This window comes from Phacochoerus africanus, chromosome 1 (assembly GCF_016906955.1).
Source record: "Phacochoerus africanus isolate WHEZ1 chromosome 1, ROS_Pafr_v1, whole genome shotgun sequence".
Lineage (NCBI taxonomy): Eukaryota > Metazoa > Chordata > Mammalia > Artiodactyla > Suidae > Phacochoerus > Phacochoerus africanus.
This window is the reverse complement of record NC_062544.1, coordinates 181279571-181301289: the sequence shown is the minus strand read 5'-3', so window position 1 is coordinate 181301289 and position 21719 is coordinate 181279571. Positions and strand designations below refer to the sequence as shown.

General features: G+C 37.5%; 1 protein-coding gene across 2 annotated transcripts in view; it reads right to left on the bottom strand.

Moving 5' to 3' along the window:
- NMD3 (NMD3 ribosome export adaptor) overlaps positions 1-20786 on the bottom strand; it is a 29128-nt gene extending 8342 nt beyond the window's left edge. The window contains exons 1-11 of one of the 2 annotated variants that reach the window (XM_047785801.1): positions 20666-20786; positions 20042-20097; positions 18095-18229; positions 16173-16269; positions 12154-12234; positions 10733-10861; positions 10363-10453; positions 7036-7114; positions 6254-6350; positions 3389-3506; positions 2224-2369 (exon numbers count right to left, since the gene is read on the bottom strand). In XM_047785801.1, the coding sequence (XP_047641757.1) occupies positions 2224-2369; positions 3389-3506; positions 6254-6350; positions 7036-7114; positions 10363-10453; positions 10733-10861; positions 12154-12234; positions 16173-16269; positions 18095-18229; positions 20042-20085 (1017 nt within the window). In that variant the 5' untranslated portion in view covers positions 20086-20097; positions 20666-20786. Of the gene's footprint in view, positions 1-2223; positions 2370-3388; positions 3507-6253; positions 6351-7035; positions 7115-10362; positions 10454-10732; positions 10862-12153; positions 12235-16172; positions 16270-18094; positions 18230-20041; positions 20098-20529; positions 20617-20665 lie in introns of those variants that run through there. The other variant, XM_047785806.1, reaches the window with a different exon arrangement.
- Between the last annotated feature and the right edge of the window lie 933 nt (positions 20787-21719).

The following is a 21719-nucleotide window of genomic DNA, read 5'->3' as shown; positions in this document are numbered from 1 at the left end:
AAGATACTATCAAGAGAATAAGACGATAAACCAGAATGAGAGAAAATCTTTGCAAAAAACACATCTGACAAAGAACTATTATCCAAATATACAAACAACTCTTAAAATTAAAACTCAAAAATAAGCAAACAAATAGCCTGATGTTTTAAAAATGGGCCAAAGACCTTAACAGATACATCACCAAAGAATCTGCATACAGGGAGTTCCCATTGTGGCACAGCAGAAACGAATCCCACTAGTATCCATGAGGATGTTGGTTTGATCCCTGGCCTCGCTCAGTGGGTTAAGGATCCGGTGTTGCCATGAGCTGTGGTGTAAGTTGCAGACATGGCTTGGGTCTGGGGCTGCTGTGACTATGACACAGGCAGACAGCTGCAGCTTCAATTAGACCCCTAAATTGGGAACTCCCATATGTCACAGGCACGGCCCTAAAGAGCAAAAAAATAAATAAATAGAAGAATTTGCATATAGATGGCAAATAAGCATATGGAAAAATACCCCACATCAATGTGTCACAGGGAACTATAAATTAAAATGAAAATGAGATACTACTACACACATATTAGAATAGTCTAAATCCTAAACACTCAAAAATCCAAATCCTAACAGCAAATGTTGCTAAAAATGTGGGGCTATAGGAATTCTCATATATTGCTGGTGGGAATGTGAAATAAACACCACCATTCTGGAAGACAGTTTAGTGGTTTCTTACAAAATTGAATACACTCTTACCAAACAACCCAATAAACATGCTCCTTAGTATTTACCCAAAGAAGCTAAAAACTTATGTACACTCAAAAACATGCAAAAAGATTAAATATCTTTAAGCAACTTTATTCATAATTCCCAAAACTTGGAAGCAACCATGATGTACTTCAGTAGATAAATGAGTAAACTGCGGTGTATCAAGACAGTAAAATATTATTTGGTACAAAAAAGAAAAAAAGAGCTATTAAGCCATGAGGACATGGAGGAACCTTAAATGCACATTACTAAGTAAAAACAGCCAATCTGAAAAGACTATATGAATCCAACTGTATGACATTCTGGAAAAGACAAAACTATAGACATAGTACATTAAAAAATAAATAAATAAATCAGTGATTGTGAGGAGTTAGGAGGGAGGAAAGGTGAAAAGGTAGAGCAGGGGATTTTAAGGGCAGTGAAAATATCCTGCATGATACTATAATGATGGATACATGTCACTATATATTCGTCCAAATTCATAGAAAGTAGAAAGCCAAGAGTGAATCATAATGTAAAATATGGACTTTGAGTGGTTATAATGTATCAGTGTAGATATATCAATTGTATCAAATGTACTACTCTGGTGGGAGAAGGGAATGATAATAAAGGAGGCTATGCATGTGTGGAGGCAAAGGGTATTCAGGAAATATTTCACCTTTTCTTAATTTTGCTGTGAACCTAAAACTGGTCTAGAAAAAAAGTCATTAAAAAAATTTTTTTTAAAAGACAGAAACTATTCTGAAGGGGCTCCTACTGACTACATTTGAGGCAATCTGAGTGGACGGACGAAGGCACGCAGGGAGGGGGGCCAGTAATAACAGGAAAAAAAAAATCATAAATTACAATGGAGAGAGATCTTGCTGTAAGTAAACAGTGGAACATTACTTGTCTCTTGATATATCGTAAAGAGTACATAGTATCACCTCTGAAATGTTCTGCCAAAAAAAAAAAAAAAGCCTAAATTTAAGACTTTAGATCCACTTTCCAGTTTAAAGAAAATACAAGAGATTAAGAAGCAAGTTAAATGACATTGTGAGGAAACAATAAGACAGATCCACAAGATAAATACCCCAGTTGCCTTAGAAATTGGTATCATAAAAAAATTTAGAAAAAAAGGAGGGGAGGAAGGGAGGGCTATTGCTAAATATTTAAGAGGTATAATAATATTCATAGTCACTGTACAGTCCCTAGCTAGATACTGCTTTGAACAAAACTTTGGGACAAATGAGGAAATCTGGCAAACTATCTCCATAATTAAAGAGAAAAAACTAACTTAACAGATACTATAAGTTTAATAGTTTTCACCACAATGACCACATGCAAAATACGAACACGGAATGCATTTTTAACCTAATGTGGCGTTAGCTTTATTTGGAACCTATTTTGGAACTGTCCACAAATTTAGAAAAAACAAAGATACAAAAAAAGAGAGAGAGACTAAGACAGTAAATTGGGGGTGGGAGGAGGTGAACTTACCTTTTTTGATATCATTCCTGCACCTGCACTGCGTTTTAGATCTCGGACTATGCTGCATTCCATAACAATGAACTCCTCAAGCTGTTTGGGGTGGCATAAACTATTGAAAGGGTGAGTCCAGAAAGTGTTCCCATCAATATCTGCGACTGAAAATAAACACAGAACATTCAAGTAAAAAGAACTCAAGTATTTAAAAAGTCATCAATGTGTTAAGTAGAAAGAGGTCGGCATATATGAACTGGGAAACATCAGATCAACAGGAACCACAATGGCATATCACACTCCAGGGGATACCATTTATTCCTATAAATCAGCCCCAAACGTCCCAGAGCACAAGAGAAATACCAAGTGTCAAACATATCTTAAGTAACTACTATCATAAGAATGCCTTAGTACCTTTAAAAAAAGCTTAATCCCACTTAAAAGCTTAGTACCTTTAAAATAAGACCAGATCCAATCAGTTATACAATTGTTTCATGTGCTGGTATTTTATTTCTGACACATCAGTCATCCTGGGTGCTTAGTTTATGGGAAATAAATTTCTAACTGATAGACGTTCATCTCAATATTGCAAGCAAACCTTTGACTGATGAATTCTAACTGACAAAGATAATAAATGACTTTGAAGAAAACAGCAAAATAAATTTAACATTTTCTAACAGAAAACATATTACAGTAAACATACGAAAAAGATCAAGCAGGAATGCAACCAAGTACTAAAGATATCTATCAGTACGAGGTCTTCTTTGAAATATAGCTTTTAAAAAGAGAATTTAAACACTAGGTACAAAAATGATAAAACTAGTTAAAATTCATATTTAAACTAAATGTTCTACCAGACTACAAAAAGTTGCTATACACCAAAATTTTGTAATGAACTTAATTTGTCGTAAAAACTAAAAGAGGTAAATAAATAAGTCAATTTCAATAAAAATAAATGGAATAAAACCAACAAAATTTTTAAAATTCACAGAAATCTTTCCATAAATAAAAAATATAAGGGTAATTTAACAAAAGCTTTAAAAATTTCAGTGTTTTAAAACACTGTCAACAGTAAAAATTTTAACTAGTTTAAAACCACATTATTGAGAAAGCCTGACAAAATTAACAAATTACTACTGCTTGCTGGACAGAACTAGCAAGGTAAATGGTTTCTAAAACTTACCTTGTAGGGTATTTGGATCTATGAGATGGATGACGCTGGTTACTCGAATACACACACAAATCTGGTTCATGTTTCCCAGGCTTTGTGCCAGTTTTGGAGACAGACAAACAACGTTATCCTAAGCATAAAAAAAAAAAAAACTGGCATTTAGTTTGAAGGAAATCCTAAGTAACAGTCTCCAAAAAAAACTGATTAATGCAAACCTGATCCAAGTACATCTGCCCAAACCAAAAAAAAATTTTTTTAATTCTATGTATCAACAAAGGGCCTAAAGGAGTTCCCATGGTGGCGCAGCAGAAACGAATCCGACTAGTAACCATGAGATTTTGGGTTGGATCCCTGGCCTTACTTGGTGGGTTAACAATCCGGCATTGGCAGGAGCTGTGGTGTAGGTCAAAGATGCAGCTCGGATCCCAAGTTGCTGTGGCTGTGGTATAGGGCAGCTGTAGCTCTGATTCGACCCCTAGCCTTGGAACCTCCATGTGCCATGAGTGTGGCCCTAAAAAGCAAAATGACAAAAACAAAAAGACAAAAAAAAAGAAAGAAAAAGACCTAAAACAAACAATCAAACCTTAGAGAAACAGAAAACAATCTACACCTTGTTAGGATGGGGATACCTTAGTAAAAATGCTTAAAGGAGAGTGATTCTCTAAATCTATCTGCAACTTCATTCAATCTCTATAAAAATTAATTTTAGAGAAGCCACATGTTCCTCTTTCTTGTCTAGACGTAATCAAAGATTTAATGCCCACTGCCCCCAAAAGCACACACTCCTATATGTGCTTCAGGAGATATTATCAGAAATGCAGTTATCTGTTTTTAAGCTGTTCTTAAAATGCAAGAAGGCTCTGGGTTATATTTTAAGCTGTATCTATTTATAATCATAGATTCCCCTAATGGCACCTAGGCCAGTCCTTTTTCGTTTTAAACTTGAGTCTCCAAAGATTAATGAAAAAATTTCTTTACACTCTATATTTATCTATTGTATTTATTTATCATCAATGAATCACTCAAAGCACATAATACACAGGCCTAAATATGCCCTCGCACCTAGATTCATATTTCCCCAGTTTTACACCAGGAAATGTTCACTGTTTTAAACTAAGGATCTGCAAAATAAGACCCTCAGGTCAAATTTTTGTAAATAAAGCTTTGCTGGAACACAGCCTCGGCCCTTCATTTATTTATTATCTATGGCTACTTCTGTGTAACAAGAGCACAGCTGAGTAGTTGCAAAACAGACTATATAGCCTAAAAGCTAAAAATATTTACTGTCTGGCCCTTTACAGAAAAAATTTGGTGACACTGTTTTAAGTCATCAGTTCATCCCTTTTACTGTATTAGACCATAAATTAGTGATAACAGCTTTAAAGCCTTAGAGTCAAAGACCTAGGCACAAATCCTGGCTTCATCATTTTCTAACTTTGGGCAAATCATCTAACCTCCCCATGCTTCAATTTCCTAATCTTCAAAATGATATGATTTACTCCAATTGTCAGACTTGAAGAGATGAAATATACTTAAGTACTTAAGTACTTAGATAATAACTTTATACAGAATGCTCAAAATAAATTATGGCACCTATCATTATTAGTGAGTTAAATATGGACATGTAAGTTTCTACATGGCAGAGATTTCTAGTACATAATTCTTAACACACAGCCTTCTATACAACAGATCCTCTGTAACTATTTGTAGAATTTTAATTCATTTTTATTTTTTGAGGCAGGGTTTTACCTTAGTATAATTAATGAAATGACAATCTACCTTTCAAGTGTTATTAAGACTTTTTTTTTTGGCTACACCTGTGGTATGCAGAAGTTCCCAGGCCAGGAGTTCCCACCGTGGCACAACAGAAACAAATCCGACTAGTATCCATGAGGATGCAAGTTCGATACCTCTTCCTCGCTCAGTGGGTCAGGGATCTGGTGTTGCCACAAGCCATGGTGTAGGTCACAGATGTGGCTTGGATCCCACGTTGCTATGGTTGTGGCATAGGCCAGCAGCTGTAGCTTCAATTCAACCCCTAGCCTGGAAACTTTCATATGCAAAGGGTGCAGCCCTAAAAAGCAAAAAACAACAAAAAAAGAAGTTCCTGGGTCAGGGATCAAACACACATCAGAGCAGTGACCCAAGCCACAGCAGTGACAATGCCAGATCCTTAACCTGCTGTGCTACCAGGGAAATCCTATTCAGGATATATTTTTACAATCAGAGGAGTTCCCATCGTGGCTCAGTGGTTAACAAATCCAACTAGGAACCATGAGGTTGCGGGTTCGGTCCCTGGCCTTGCTCAGTGGGTTAAGGATCCGGCGTTGCCATAAGCTGTGGTGTAGATTGCAGACGCGACTCAGATCCCAAGTTGCGTGGCTCTGGCGTAGACCGGCGGCTACAGCTCCAATTAGACCCCTAGCCTGGGAACCTCCATATGCTGTGGGAGCGGCCCTAGAAAAGGCAAAAAGACAAAAAAAAAAAAAGACAAGTAATTCTATGATCTCATTTCCACAATATTGTTTAATTTGATCATGCCAAAATCCAGTTTGCGCCCATTCCACAAAGTGGTTCACTGATATTTATTTTAAAGTCATTTCTGTAAAGTTTCAAAGAACTGTCACATACCCACTAGGATGACAAATTTTCAGGAATATACACCTTAAAAAACTATAACCAAGCCTTTGACTTAGTACACCCAAAATTTATAATTTTAAGCATGATTACTTTAAAACATCTTAACGTGGCTGAAATGTGTCAGAAATCATTAAAAAGGAAGTTATTATAAATGTTAACCAATCCCAGAAGGAAACCAGGAGCTAATAATTACACAAAAACCAATTAAGACATGATTAATTAAATGAGAAAAAGTACCTTGCATATTGGAACAATTTCCACAGAAAAAGTGCTTTTGTAATTGTATGTGTTACTATGGATATCCTGAGAGATCAGTCTCTGTGAGGCTTTGTACCTGTTAAGAGAAAAAGTTAATTGTAGTAAAAAGACAAAGGTCCTTACTTGTACAATCTCAGGAATATAAACGTTCATCAAATCAAATCATTACTACCCAAGGTCTGAAATAGCTTCCTGATGCCTGCTATGGTAAAGCCTTATCTCATCCCCTTCATTTAAAAACCTTCACCAATTTGACTGGAACCTACCTATTTTCAAATTTATCTACTAAAACCTCCAAAACATGTCCTTTGCTTACACCAATCTAGTCTACATATAGCATCCATTAGCCACACTAATGCCTACCCAAAGACTTTGTTTATACCAATCTCACCTTTCGATATAAGCTCTACTTCTGAAAATTTCCCAATTTAGGAATTTAAGTCCTTTCTCCTCCAAGAAGTTTCTCCCCAAAGTCCTCTACTCCCATTTTTCTTTTCTCTTATTTAAATACACTCAACCAGTGGTTTAGCACTGTAGTGCTCACTTTCTCAGGATGAAGTCTAGCTCTGCAGAGATTCTTAATGCTCTTTAGCTAATACTTCCCTTGAAGTGGTTAATCCAATACATGCTTATCAATTGTGTAAGTATTCCTATTACAATTTAAAATACTTTAAGATAAGTTGCCTAAGCCTGAAGAATGAATGTGACCTACATTCATTCCCAGCTCCTTGGATTTAATCACATGTAGGTTCAGAACATACCTAGTGGGAACCGTACACTGAAGAAATTCTACCATCTTCTGAGCATGTTGTTTTGAGGAATAATAGAAATCCAGACCATCTTAAAAAAAAAAAATTTAAAATATTAACTGCATAGTAAGAATTTCCTCTACTAATGTGACTATATCACAAATTAAATATGTACCAATTAAATCATAATATTCCAGCCATAGCACACTAGGGATATCATATCATTTAAGACTTGTTTGACAAAAGGATAGAAAAATCAGACAGATACTAACAAAAGAAAACAATATTCACAATTTTAACTGCACACAAAATAAAATTCAAGGACAAAAGGGAAGCGAAAAATATTAAAGGATATTTTATATAATAAATGGAAAAATCTACCAAGACAATAGGAATACATCTAGTAACACTGTGGTGCAGAAAACAAAAACTGTTTTAAAAAAAAGAGAAAAAAATTAACAAATGTTAATACTTGCACAATCACTGTGGGAAACTATCAAAACTAAAATGACAAAACTGATCAAAAATAGGAAGGATACATAGAACATGAATACGGCTGAATTCAACTATCAAGGTTGACTTAATTGAGCTTACAGAAGATGGTTCCAAGAAAGAATACCTATTTTTAAAAACTCAAAGAATATTCATAAAATAACCATATACTAAGATTGAAAAAAAAACTTCAATTCCAAATAGTAGAAATTAATTAGTAGCAGAAATTACTATAATATTATCCTTTCACCACACAGTAGGACTTAAAACCAGCAGCAAAGAGATAACTAAAGGCAAACTACCTGCTAAGAAATGTTCAGGGAGGAGTTCCCATTATGGCGCAGCAGAAACAAATCTAACTAGGAACCATGAGGTTGTTGGTTCGATCCCTGGCCCTCACTCAGTGGGTTAAGCATCCAGTGTTGCTGTGAGCTGTGGGTGAGGCTGCAGACTCGGCTCGGATCTGGTGTTGCCGTGGCTGTGGTGTAGGCCGGCGGCTACAGCTCCAATTAGACCCCCTAGCCAGGGAACCTCCATATGCTGCGGGTTCGGCCATTAAAAAAAAAAAAAAAAAATGTTCAGAGATATTTTTCCAAACAACTCAGCTAACTAGGAAACTAAAATGACTCACAATAGCCAAAACAATTTCAAAGATGACCAAAGTTGTCAGGAACTTATTACACTTTCCAATTTCAAAACTCAGTAACTTTGTTACTTTCATTTTTGCACACTTCTCTAACACTTCAGTCCCTAGCTCCAGGTTTTTGGGAAGAGCAGGAAAACATGTGGTTTTGTGTCTTGAATTATTATTAGAATTAAACACACAATTACAACAAGCTTATTTTAAAAAGGACATTGTATTGTGTTACAAAAATCTGGATATATCTCTTGGTTTCTTTCTTTAGATAATTTACATTTTAAAATAAGTTGACCATTGGGAATTTGTTAGATCAATTTGTGACAGGGGTTTAAACATGTCGTCACTGTCTCTACTGTCTTTACTTTGTCCAGAACCTGCCATTATGTAAACTACAAAATTTACTGTCTCAATTGCTTTGAAAGTTTAAAAAAAAAAAAACCTCAATAACTTTAGTTGAAGTAATCAAGACACTGTGGTACTAATATTAAGGATAAATATATAGATCTATGAAACAGACTTGAGAATCCAGAAATAAACCCTCACATTTATATTCAACAGATCTGTGACAGAGAACCCCAGAATATATTTTCACTGAGAAAACAGGCTAACCACATGGGAAAAGATAGATTCAGGCCCTGATCCCACACCATGCACAAATATAAACTCTAAAGGATTAGACCTAAGTATAAGAAAATTATAAACCACTGGAAAGAAACACAGGTAAAAATCTTTCAGAAAATCTTTGATTAGAGTTCATTAGTTTGGTTTGGTTTGGTTTTTGCTTTTTAGGGCCACATTTGTGCCATATGGAAGTTCCCCATGCTAGGGCCGAGCCACATCTGCAACCCACACCACAGCTCACGGCAACACCAGATCCTTAAACCACTGAGTGGGGCCAGGGATCAAACCCAATCTTCATGGATACTAGCTGGATTTGATTCATTTCCACTGAGCCATAATGGGAACTCTTAGACAAGAGTTCTTAAAATGACACCAGAGCAATTTTTCTACAAAAAAAGAAGGGAAAAAAAAAAACTGGGGTGTGGGGAGCAAGAGAGAGAAAAGAATTGGGTCAACACCTGCATCCCTGAAAGGGAGCTGTGAAGGAGGAAAGGTTTCCACACCCTGAGAAGTTCCCTCACTGGTGAAATCAGCCTGGACCAGAGGGGAGCTTTGGAGCCCAAGAGGAGAGTACAGCAACTGGTTTGCAGAAGGCAAAACAGAGTGCAACTTGCACCAGAGGTCACCACCTTGTGCTTCCCAGCCTGAGACGATGGTCTGTCAGTGTGAGTGGGGGCTGGATGCTGAAGCTCAACATCCAAGCCCAAGGATAGGACTGGGGTTGGCTGCATGGAGACACCTGAAAAGGCAGGACTGTGGCAAGTGAATGGTGTACCTGAAAGAAATCCATGCCTGCTAGAGAAGGCACCTTTGTTGGGGAGTGTGTGAGGACACAGGCAGGACTGCCATAAGAGCTTATTTCCCTGTGAACACTCTCAGGGAACAGGGCACTACCTATAGCTCAGGTATAGTTTCCTTATGCCTGTGGTATAAATATAAAATGAAGAAATATTCATCTATCATCTAGTATATACAAGCAGGCTATACCAATAGCAAGTGCTAAGACAGAACATGCTCTGAGGAGCCATTTTATGTAGTTTAAAAAATTATGTAAAAATTTTTAAATTCCATCATCAAGAAATCTAATTACATCACTTGTATATCACTACTATTACTGAATTCAGCCTTCTGATTTAATGTACCCACCACAAATAACTCTAGACATATGAAAAACAAAATGTTAAAACTTACAGATCTCAAAAATAATTTTCTTCCAATCATAAATGGACCTCTGCATAAAACAAGTTTTCAATGCATTTCTATCATACAGTTTTACATTCTACTAATGTAGTTACCGGTTTACTCAACTGGTAGGTATTTAGTGTAAATTTCAATCAAAATAGAAAAAAAATTTAAATTCAGTTCCTCAGTGTGCACTAACCACTTTTCAAATATTCAATAGCCACATATGGCTAGTGGCTACCATAATGGCTGGACTGTGCAGGTAAAGAACTAAGATTATTATTCTTCCTTACATAAAGTTCATTTGGACAGTACTCGTCTAGAACCTATTAGTAAAGATAAAAGATTTCTCAAGATAGTTAAAATCCTGATAGCATTTCAAATGTTTTAAAATTTTAACTTACCATGAATCTCTTTGATACGAAGTGTATTCTGATGCATCCCATATTTCAAAATCAATTGTTCCAGATAGTAGAAAGTTTTTTTGTGCACAGTCTAAACATAAGTGCATTATTGGATTAATAGATGAAATGCAAAAAAAAAAAAAAAAAGGCCATCTATACATACAACACACTAATTTTTAAAACAAAACAATCTTTAAAGATTGTATAAAATGTGGCAGTGATCTGTTTCTAAAGGTGAATGGCCCAGGGACCTGGGAATATCTCTGGCGCCTGAAGAATTTGGAAAGAAGGGAAAGGAGGAGGTTTTATTTGCTATGTATAACTAATGACAAAATACAAGATGAATTACTCATCATCTTTCTCTCATTACCTTTTGCCTGACTTGAACCACAGCCTTCCAGAAATCCTTAGCTTCCACTCTATGGCAATCTCCACACATCTGGGACTGAACAACATAATCCACCACAAACACTTGCTGAAGGATAGCACCATTCATTACCTGACAAAGAAAACAATCACACTCTTCATTCTTTTCTTTTTGTTTAATAAGAAATAATTTCCTCAAAAGAAGATTCTTTAGGAGTTCCCACTGTGGCTCAGTGGAAATGAATCCAACTAGTATCCATGAGGATTCGGGTTCAATCCCTGGCCTCCCTCAGTGGTCCGGGTATCTGGTGTTGCCGTGAGCTGTAATGTAGGTCACAGACATGGCTTGCATCCTGCATTGCTATGGCTGTGGAGGAGGCTGACAACTATAGCTCTGGACTCAATCCCTAGCCTGGTAACTTCCATATGCTCTGAGCGTGGCCCTAAAAAGCAAAAGAAAAAAGAAAATTCTTTAATATTTAGCTTAAAATCTTTTCCTATGAATGCTTTGAGGACACCAATAAGAAACCAGTTACATTTAAAGTGTAATTATACTATTTCAGGAAAGATATATAAGTTTAATTCATAGCATTTATTAGATTAACATTTCAAATTTACCTTTAGTTGAAGTGGTTATGAGGATATTCTTTGAAGAATTTTATAGCTGTATATAAACATGTGTGCATGTTTGTGTGTAAAAAATTCATCCTTAGAAGGTAAAGAAAACTCTTAAAAAAAAAAACTTAATAACCATTCCCAAACAGCCAATCATCAGAAATCACCTGGGAAGCTTTATAGATACCTGAATCTTATATCCAATTGAATCCAGTTCATTCAGTCACTGTGAGTCATCATCAGTCAAGTTTGAGAAGCAATACCTTAGCTTATTTTTACTTCAATCTTACTCCAAATAAAAGTGACTTTGTGAGGGGAAAAATGATTTCATGAAGATTATCTCGGAGTTCCCGTCGTGGCGCAGTGGTTAACGAATCCGACTAGGAACCATGAGGTTGCAGGTTCGGTCCCTGCCCTTGCTCAGTGGGTTAACGATCTGGCGTTGCCGTGAGCTGTGGTGTAGGTTGCAGACTCGGCTCGGATCCCGCGTTGCTGTGGCTCTGGCGTAGGCTGGCGGCCACAGCTCCGATTAGACCTCTAGCCTGGGAACCTCCATATGCCGCAGGAGCGGCCCAAGAAATAGCAAAAAAGACAAAAAAAAAAGATTATCTCAGCCCACTAATCAGGAACAATGCTTGCTCTTACTAGTGACCTGGTCATTTGTGCAGATGATCCAAAAGAACACAAAGGGTTAAAATTAAGAGTGTATGCTTCCTTTTAAGCTGTTCAAGTCATAATATAATTTAGCAATAGCCCCTAATTTTCACTTGTTACATTTTAACCACACTAAGAAAACTATGTATAGCTTACCTCTTTCTGAATAGTCAGTTTAACTTTAAGTCTCTTAGAATGGGGCTCAGTCCAAACAAAGCTTGCATCTACAAGGCGTACCTTCAGTAAAACAAATAAAAAAGAAACATAAGTTCCCATCTGAGAATAAAAAAGATGAAATAATTCATTAACGAAGAGATTTCATAGATGCTTAAGGAATCTGTGATTAATCTACCCAACATCACTAGTAAAAAAAGGATTTATCATCAGAGGTATGGCAACAAAGACAGCGAATAAAATCTAATGATTTGTATTAATGCCACTGATATAATAGAAGCAAAAATTAAAATACTGCATAAAAAAATCCTTTTTCCTAAAAACATACACTGTTTTTTGAATGAAAATAACACTTTTTAGAAGAAAATGACTTGATAACATCATTACTAGAAATCTCATGAACAAAAATTTCTACTTTTATTTTTCTGTTTAAGTATGTGGCTTAAAAAAAAAAGAATGAATATACATTAGAGGGAGTCTCATGCACTGAATAACAAATCCACAATGGTAACTCACTGTCATATCAGCAGTCAGCAGAGGTCAAAAACAGTTTATTGTATGTGAAGAACTGAATGCAGCTCAATATCGATAAAATGGGTATTGTGAGGAAGGGGGTAAGAGAAAAAAAAATGAAGGTTGTTTCAGTAATTTGGGCAGGAGTTGTAGGTAATCTGAACTGAGAGGGGCTGGAAATAACAGAAGCAGAAAAATCCAAGAACTATTTAGGAGATAAAATCTACATGATTTATTAATAACTGGATATGGGAAGGAGGAAAAGAAGATTCTAGAATGATGGTCAAGTATCCAGCTTGGACATCTAGGTAACACTTTTTCTGACACAAATAAATCTTTGATTAAATGGGGGTGGGGTGAAGGGAACATACTGTATTCAGTTTCAGACATTTAAGTTTAAAATGATTTATCTTGGAGTTCCCGTCGTGGTGCAGTGGTTAAAGGAATCCGACTAGGAACCATGAGGTTGCAGGTTCAATCCCTGGCCTTGCTCAGTGGGTTGAGGATCTGGCGTTGCCGTGAGCTGTGGTGTAGGTCGCAGACGCGGCTCGGAACCCGTGTTGCTGTGGCTCTGGCGTAGGCTGGCAGCTACAGCTCCGATTCAACCCCTAGCCTGGGAACCTCCATATGCCGCAGGAGCGGCCCAAGAAATGGCAAAAAATAAAATAAAATAAAATAAAATAAAATGATTTATCTGAGATACCTAAGTGAAGTTTTTCAGAGGATAGTGAGATATATATTTGGTCTGGAGCTCCATGGAGAAATCTGAGCTGTAGATAACAAATCTGGGTGACATCAGCAGGCAGATGATAATTTTATCAAGCAGTGTCTGGTGAGAACTAGATTAGCTAGTATAGCTACAGCACTCCAGAGTAAAACCCTCCTCATACAGCTAGCTCCCCTAAAGCAAAGCCTAGTAGCCAACAAGCCACACCAGAACAGAGAGTGACAGAGAGCTTCCAATTCCCTCAGCCTCCATCTGCAAGGGTCAAAATGAAGCTCCACCGGCACTTCCCTCAGCCTCCAAGGTCCATCTGTAGGGGTGGAGAGAGAACCCCTGACATCTACTTCACCATTCCCCTACACAGCCTCACCACACTATCTGCCCTCAGAAAACCAGGACTAACCCACCTTACTGAGCCCCTTGTTCTTTTTTACCATCACTTTATTCACCCCTTCATCTCCCACACTCTAATCTCCATATGGTTCTACATATTCCCTTTTCTATCCCATCTAACACTCTTCCCCAAATCCTCAAACCCTTTTATTGTGCCTCTGGAACTCAACATTCACTAACAACAAAGCCTCCTAAATCCTCAATCTCTTTGCTTAACATTCCCATTACCTTCTAAAGTTCCAGATTTTGTGTGTGTGTGTGTGTGTGTGTGTCTATGTGTGTGTGTGTGTATCTCTCCCTGCAGCTAAGTAATGACTGATTTTTTTTTTCTCATCTTCCTAAACTTTTATTGTTAAAGGATCCCAGGATTCAGTCCTCTTATTTCTTCCCTTCTCTATCTAAACTCCCTGGGAAATATCATCCAATATCACAGCTTAAAATACTATCTATACCCCAAATTCATTATCTCCAGCCTGGACCATTCCCTGGCTTTTTTATCCAGTTGCCCACTCAGTATTTCTACTCCATGTCTAACAGTAATCTAAGTACCACTTTGAGGTGATTCTGAAGCCTTTCCTACTCCACGAATAGCAACTCCCTCCTCTTGGTTGCTCAAGTCAAGAACCATGCAAGTCACCTTTGAGTCTTCTAACCCATAAATATACATTCAGTTTCACCACTAAATCCTACTGACTACCTTAAAATAAATTCAGAATCTATCAATTTCTTGCTACCTCCACTAAGGATTCAAATTCCATCATTTCTCATGATTCTTACAATCACTTCTTAAAGGTGCCCACCCTCTTCACATCTATTCTAAACATAGCCAAAGGGAATCTGATGAACTGTAAATCATTCACCTCATTATTCTGCCCTATGCTCCCTAAAATCATTACAGAGTAAAAACCAGTCCTCAAAGGGCCTACAGGGCCTACTGTGACTTTCCTTGCCTTCCCTGGCTTCATCCCCAATCATTTTTCCCTCCCCACTCCACTCTCACCACACAGGTATACTCCTGCCTCTGACCTCTATACTTGTTTTCTCTTCCCAAAATGCTCTTTTACTTTCTGCCTTAAATGTTTACTAAAGTGTCACTTTATCAATGAGGATACTCTTAACCACTCTATTTTAAATGCGAACTCTTCCCTGAACAATTCTTATCCCCTTCCTGGTTTTTTATACCTTTTAGCATACCTACTTACTTTGTTCATTGCCTACTTCACACTCTCCCCTCTTCAACTAGAATGAAAAGATCCCCAAGACGGAATTTGTCTCTCACGCACTACCATATCCCTAACACCAAAAGCAGACTGGTACAGGACTGACATTCAATAAACACCTGCTGAATGCTAATGAACTTTTAAGGAACATTTGACAGAAGCTGCAGTATGAAAATATGAAAGCAAAAGACCAAGTTACTGACTCCAAAAGACCAAAAAACTGACACCAGAAAAAAAAAAAAAAAAAAACCGAGACAACTCAGGGAACAGAAGGAAAGTAAAAACCAGTAACAATAACTTATTACCAAACTACCAGAAAAATCTGACATCAAGAACATTAAAAATTCTAAACTTAAAACATTACTTTTGAAAAAAATTAATACAAAAATTGGAAGCTAAAGTAAAGGAAACTGTCAGAAACACAGGACAAGACAAAAAATTAAAAACAATTCAAGGGCAAAAAGGCAGTTTTAAGGTAGTAGGGCCAACATTTGACTCATACAAATTCCGGGGAGGAAAAAAAAAAGGAAAATAAAGGGAGAAACTCCAAAGAACTATTACGTGAAAGTTTATCAGAGTTGAAGAGAATCTGAAGGCCTTAAAACTAAGAATCCATTTCAACTAACAACATACCTGGTGGATATGAGTCATACAGTTCAGCATAAAGAAAACTGAGAGTGTTGTGCAGAGATGTTAACTGGACTAACTAACCCTTCTTGCTTTTTGGAGACTTTATGCATTGACTTTAAATAACAGGCATAAATTATTTTCTTTACAAAGCAGTAATGAAAATTTTTTAAAAACCCAATATCCCAGCCCTAATATTATAACTTCCTAAACTGTTTAGTGATGGTTTTATATAAATATTTTCAGAAAAGATTATTACACAAAAGAATTTCTGAAAATAATGAATGAAAAAATTGGTTCCATACTAAATCTTTTAAAGTGAAAGGATTTTCATTTCCATGACAAAAGAATATATATAACTTTAAAAATGAAAGCAGCGTTTGTAGTAGTGTGCTCATTAATAGTATCACTTAATAGCTACTTTGAAAAATCTATTCATAGAAAGATTTCCTAAAAATGAGAGGTTAAAGCAAACATAAACACACACATACCCCTACCAAAGATGATTTAGCTATTTGACCTACCTTACTCAAAGGAGCTTTGATTTTTTTCAAACACAAAGCAAGAAGTTCCCTGGATTCTAATGCACATTGTATCCAAGTTCCTGGTGGCTGGAAATATCTGAGAGAAAAGATAATACACTGAAACTCAACATCTCTCAGGAAAAAAAAAATTCCACCGAATATTGAGATATAACAATGATTATTAACCAGATATAATAATACTCAAGGTTGATCTGAGCATTTAACCCAAATATATTTTAATAGTTTCAGAAAACTTTTAATTAGACCAGTGGCTTAGTTAAAAAAAGTAAAATTCTGGCTATTTGAGAAAGTCAATCCGAAATAACTTATTAAAAAGTCATTACTTTAAGTACCAGTAAGAATTATAGTAGGATGACAAAATGCCAAGAGTACTGTGAAGCTATGCTCTGAAAAAAAGGTAAAAAATCATCTCAAATTATCATTAAAAAGGTTTATAATGTACATCTAAAATGCTTACAAACTGTTTATTTCACACAAAAAAGATAAATTAGTACCTAATACTGTGTATGAAAATTAGTTTAGACTATTAATCTACTTCAAGTTGCCTTCTAAATTTCAAACTATAAAACTGAAGTTTTAAAATATTACATAAAATTTGATTAAATTAAAATTTAAAGCCCTTATGCATATACTTCAAGTTTTTAAGCCCAGCCAGCTCAAGATTTGGAACAGTGCCTAACATACAGTAAATGCTCAATATAGATTGTTAAATATGTTATACTTCTAAATGTGTTACACAAATTTTCTTTTTTGCCCTACTTGTTAAGTAAATATTCTGATTTTCACTTTTAAAGGTTCACTGAAAAGCCTTATACAGGTCCCTTTGTTATAAGCATGTTTTTGGAGTTAGAAAGGGCTTCATATATCACCTAATAAAGTCTCTTTGTTCTGATGAAGAAATTAAGGCTTAGAGAGGTTAAGTGGCCAAGAGTGTCAAAAAACTAGTTTGTGAAAAATTCAAGACAACTGTCTCCTTATTCTTCATCCAGTGTTTTCTTTTTGAATACACCATGCTCCTAACGGCAAATGTTTATTATAGATTAAGTCTCACACCTGCCTTAGTAAACTTACAATCTATAAACTCCCTGAAACAGTACACAAGTTTCAAGTGTTTGCATACATGCACATGTTTTATGTATTATTCTGGGGACATGAAGTTTTCAAATTCTTAAAGAGATTCATGAGTCCCCTTCACACACCCCCCAAAAAAGTTAAGAACCACTAGAGTCCTAATCCATTCAGGAAATCAAAGGCATATAACTTTATGGGCAGTTTCAATGGGCAGTTTTGTGTTATTCAGTGGCCTACTAGATACGTTGTTTATGCCAACAACTAAAGAAAATAAAGGAGGTAAATCACTAACTTGCAGAACTCTGCCTTCAAATCCAGTCTTCATCCTAGATTAATCTAGATATGATATACTGAGCTTTTCTTCCATCAACTATAGTCATTTTAGTTTCGTGGGAACATTAATAGATACAATTTTTAAAATACACTGCTGAATTACTTTAAAAATAAGGTGCTTTTTAATCATACATGGCTCCTAGTAATTGAAGGGAAAAACAAAAACTTCATGGTAATTAACACTAATGTCTTTAAAATCTGCTTTTACCCTTAAAAACATCAACTTGCATCTATTAATTGTATATATCAACCTATTAATCCCTTAACAGGAAAAGAACAGATTCAAGATTCAAATACCTTTACACAAATGTTGCCAAATTAGTAGGGTAAACTAGGAAAGTATACTACAAAATTACAAATTCTAAAACCTCTAGCTACACCAACATAAATAAAGCTTAAATCTCAATTTCATGCACTTTATCCCATGTATTTTAGCATAATCTCAGTATATCCTGGTGGTGCAACTCTAAGTAGTATAAAATAGTACAGAACCATACCTTTGGCACTGTTTGCAGAAAGATATAGAAACTTGTTTTGGAATGCCTTGGCTGATATCTACTTTACTTCGCAGACAAGCCACACAAATATTGGCAGGATTTGGACTAATTGGGACACCACAATCGCAGCACAGGCTTAAATAAATAAAGCACACATTTTCAAAATTAGATTTCGTAAGTGCACTGGCTAATTAAAAAGCTATCAAACGGGTTAGCAGATACAAACTACTATATATAAAATAGACAAGGTCTCACTGTATAGCACAGGGAATTATATTCAATATCTTGTAATAAACCATTATACATATGTAATTATGTACATATACGTGTATAAAAAACTGAATCACTTTGCTGTATGCCAGAAACACAAATTGTAAATCAACTACACTTCAATAAAAATATAAAAAAATAGGCTATAATATCTCTGCCCTTTTTAAAAAATAGACTTAAAGCAATCTCCAAAGATGTAGCAGATAAAAAACCTTGGCCTATTGGAGACAAAAAAACCAGAGATGACCACAATCCCCAAAATCCTAAAAATATGGTTAATGTGCAAAGGACATAGAAGGTCTAAATTACTGCTAACAGTAATCATCAGACAGCTTTATAGTCAAAAGGCAGTAATTTTTTTTGCTTTTTGGGGGGGCTACACTCACGGCATATGAAGTTCCCAGGTTAGGGGTCATATCAGAGCTGTAGCTTCCGGCCTACACCACAGCCACAGCAACAAGGGATCAAGCTGCGCCTGTGACCTACATTACAGCCCACGGCAATGCCAGATCCCAGACCCACTCGCTGACCAAGGCCAGGGATTGAACCCACATCCTCATGGATGCTAGTCCAATTCATTTCTGCTGCGCCACAACTAGAACTCCCAAAGGCAATTTCTTTGAAGCCTCAGTATAACACAGGGCCTGTCAAAATGTAAAAATTACCCCAAAGCAGAAAAAAAAATGTTTTTCCTTCTTTTAGGGCTGCACCTGTGGCATATGAAGTTCCCGGCTAGAGGTCAAATCTGAGCTGCAGCTGCCAGCCTACACCACAGCAACGTGGAATCCTTAATCCACTGAGGCAGGCCAGGGATTGAATCCAAATCCTCAAGGACACTATGTTGGGTTCATAACCCACTGAGCAACAAAGGGAACGCCAAAAGAATTTTTAAAGGATGTCAAAGGAGTTCCCATTACAGTGCAGTGGAAACAAATCCAACTAAGAACCATGAGGTTGCAGGTTAGATCCCTGGCCTCGCTCAGTGGTTTAAGGGTCCGGTGTTGCCATGAGCTGTGATGTGGTGTAGGTGGCAGACACAGCTGGGATCTGGCATTGCTGCAGCTCTGACGTAGGTTGACAGCTACAGTTCCAATTTGACCCCAAGCCTGGGAGCCTCCATATGCCACAGGTGTGGCCCTAAAAAGACAAAAGACAATTAAAAAAAAAAAAGGATGTAAAAAGTATCATGTCTACTTCTTTGGTGTAACTGATGGAAGCATCATAACCATAGTTGTACTGGGGACAGAAAGTATTTAAGAATCATTGATGTTATCCAAAAGAAGTATTCTAATACCCTCTGAGGTTCACAACTGTCGCCACTGGGCACATGTGGCGGCTGAGGACTTGAAATGTGGATAGTAGACAGAAGAACTGAGTATTTAATTTTACTACATTTTAATTACTTAAAATTTAAAAAGCTACATATAGTCTATGGCTGATGCCAATCTAGCAGAATGTATAGTGACTATTTTAACACTCTTAAAAGCAGTATTTACTACCACAAACTTTCCAGTGAAAACTGAATTCGACTTTCTCAAGAAATAGCTTTTCATTTTTCCCACTTAAGGCAGAAGAATCCCCTCACTCGAAAGAAAGGCGTTCCCCACACTCAGTTTCAAAGACTCACTTTAACATTTTGAAATTTAAGGAGAGTGGGGGAAAAGGCATGCGACTCACATGTGTCCAGGTGTACGGTTGATGGATTCTGTCATATACTCCATTTTTCTGTATACCTTGATTTTAAAAAGAGAAAATAGTAAGATTTAGCCATCCGTCTACTCATCCCTTTATACAAATCTTTCTGCCTCTGAATAAGACAGCCAAGCCTCGCAAAGCAACAAATGAGAAAAAACACATTCTACCTAGTACCTTTGAAAGAAAGTGATTTCTCTAACAACAGAACCAAGCGAATTTCGGAGGTTTCTACAAACCCTCGAGCCACTGAACCCGGCGCTGACCTCAAGCGTCACCTGGCGCCAACCCGGGTGAACCCACGGAGAGGCAAGAGGGGGCTGGGTCCGGCCGCCCTGACAGTCCCCCAACTCCACGGCCCCAGGCCGGCACCGGGAGTGCCTAGAACCCACACTACAGGAGTCTGCGGGCGGTATCACCGCGCCTGCGGGCCAACCCCCATCTCCACCCGACCCCGACCCTGAGAGTGACACCTCACGCGGGCTCCAGGCTGCCGGCCCACACGCTTTGAGCACGCGGCCCGAGGTCGGCCCACAACTCAGGGAGTTGTCCCCTTCCTTCTTAGGGACCCGCGCGACTGCAGCCCAGGTCTCGGCCCCCAGAACCTACTTAATGCCTCTGGGCCAGATCCAGAGGAGCCCCAAAAGGAACGCCCAAACACTTCTCAATGCCCAGTCAGAGGCCAACACAGCTGACTCCGGTATGGTGACGATCTCGCGAGAAGAGCTCGAGATCCCGCGGGCCGAGGGCAGCGAGTCACAGCAGCGGGTGGGGGCGGAGAAAGGTGCGGGCGTGGCGAACGGTGGGGAGGATGAGGGAAGGAGTCGGGAGGGGGAAGGGGAGAAGAAGGGGGAGTGGCGGGGGGAGGGGAGGAGGTGGGGCTCTCTTGTCCTAAGGCGCCTGAGACTTAAAGAAACATTACAGCTCTTCTGTTTGGTTATCATCCTTCCCGATCTTCCCTGGCCAGAGCTCACTCAAGCCAGTATATAAGTCACTTTTCAGATATCCCTATTCGGAGCTTGCTTCTTGATTAAATGATTATATAAAAGTTGTAGATAAATGGTACTACATTATACAGAGAAATTAAACTCCATCGAGGGCAGTGCCTTTGTCTATTTTGTTTGCTGTTATATGCCTAATGCCACATCCTAACTGCTCCAACGAATATTTGTTGAATAGAAGAAGGATATGTAAGAAATAATTATTTATGAAGTCTTTGTTATTTTTAGACCAATCTAATTATTAGAATGTGCTTCCGGAAAGTGCACTAAGTATTTCCTTATGACTTTATATATACCTTGACCCTAGAGCGGATCAGAAAGAGTCTAATCACTCTTTCTCATGACAATATTTCAAATATTTGAAGAAGGCAATCATTTTTCTGTCTTCTAATCCCAAATTTCAAGGAATAATTATGATCATCTTATAGAACGTGATCAAAGAAGGCCTCCCAGGAGTTTCTGTTGTGGCGCGGTGGTAATGAACGGACTAGTACCCAGGAACATGTGGGTTGGATCCCTGGCCCCGCCCAGTTGGTTAAGGATCTGGCATTGCTGTGGGGTAGGCCAGCAGCAACGGCTCAGATGGGACCCCTAGCCTGAGAACTTCCATATGCCACAGGTATGGTCTTAAAATGACAAAAAAACAAAAAATGAAAACAAAG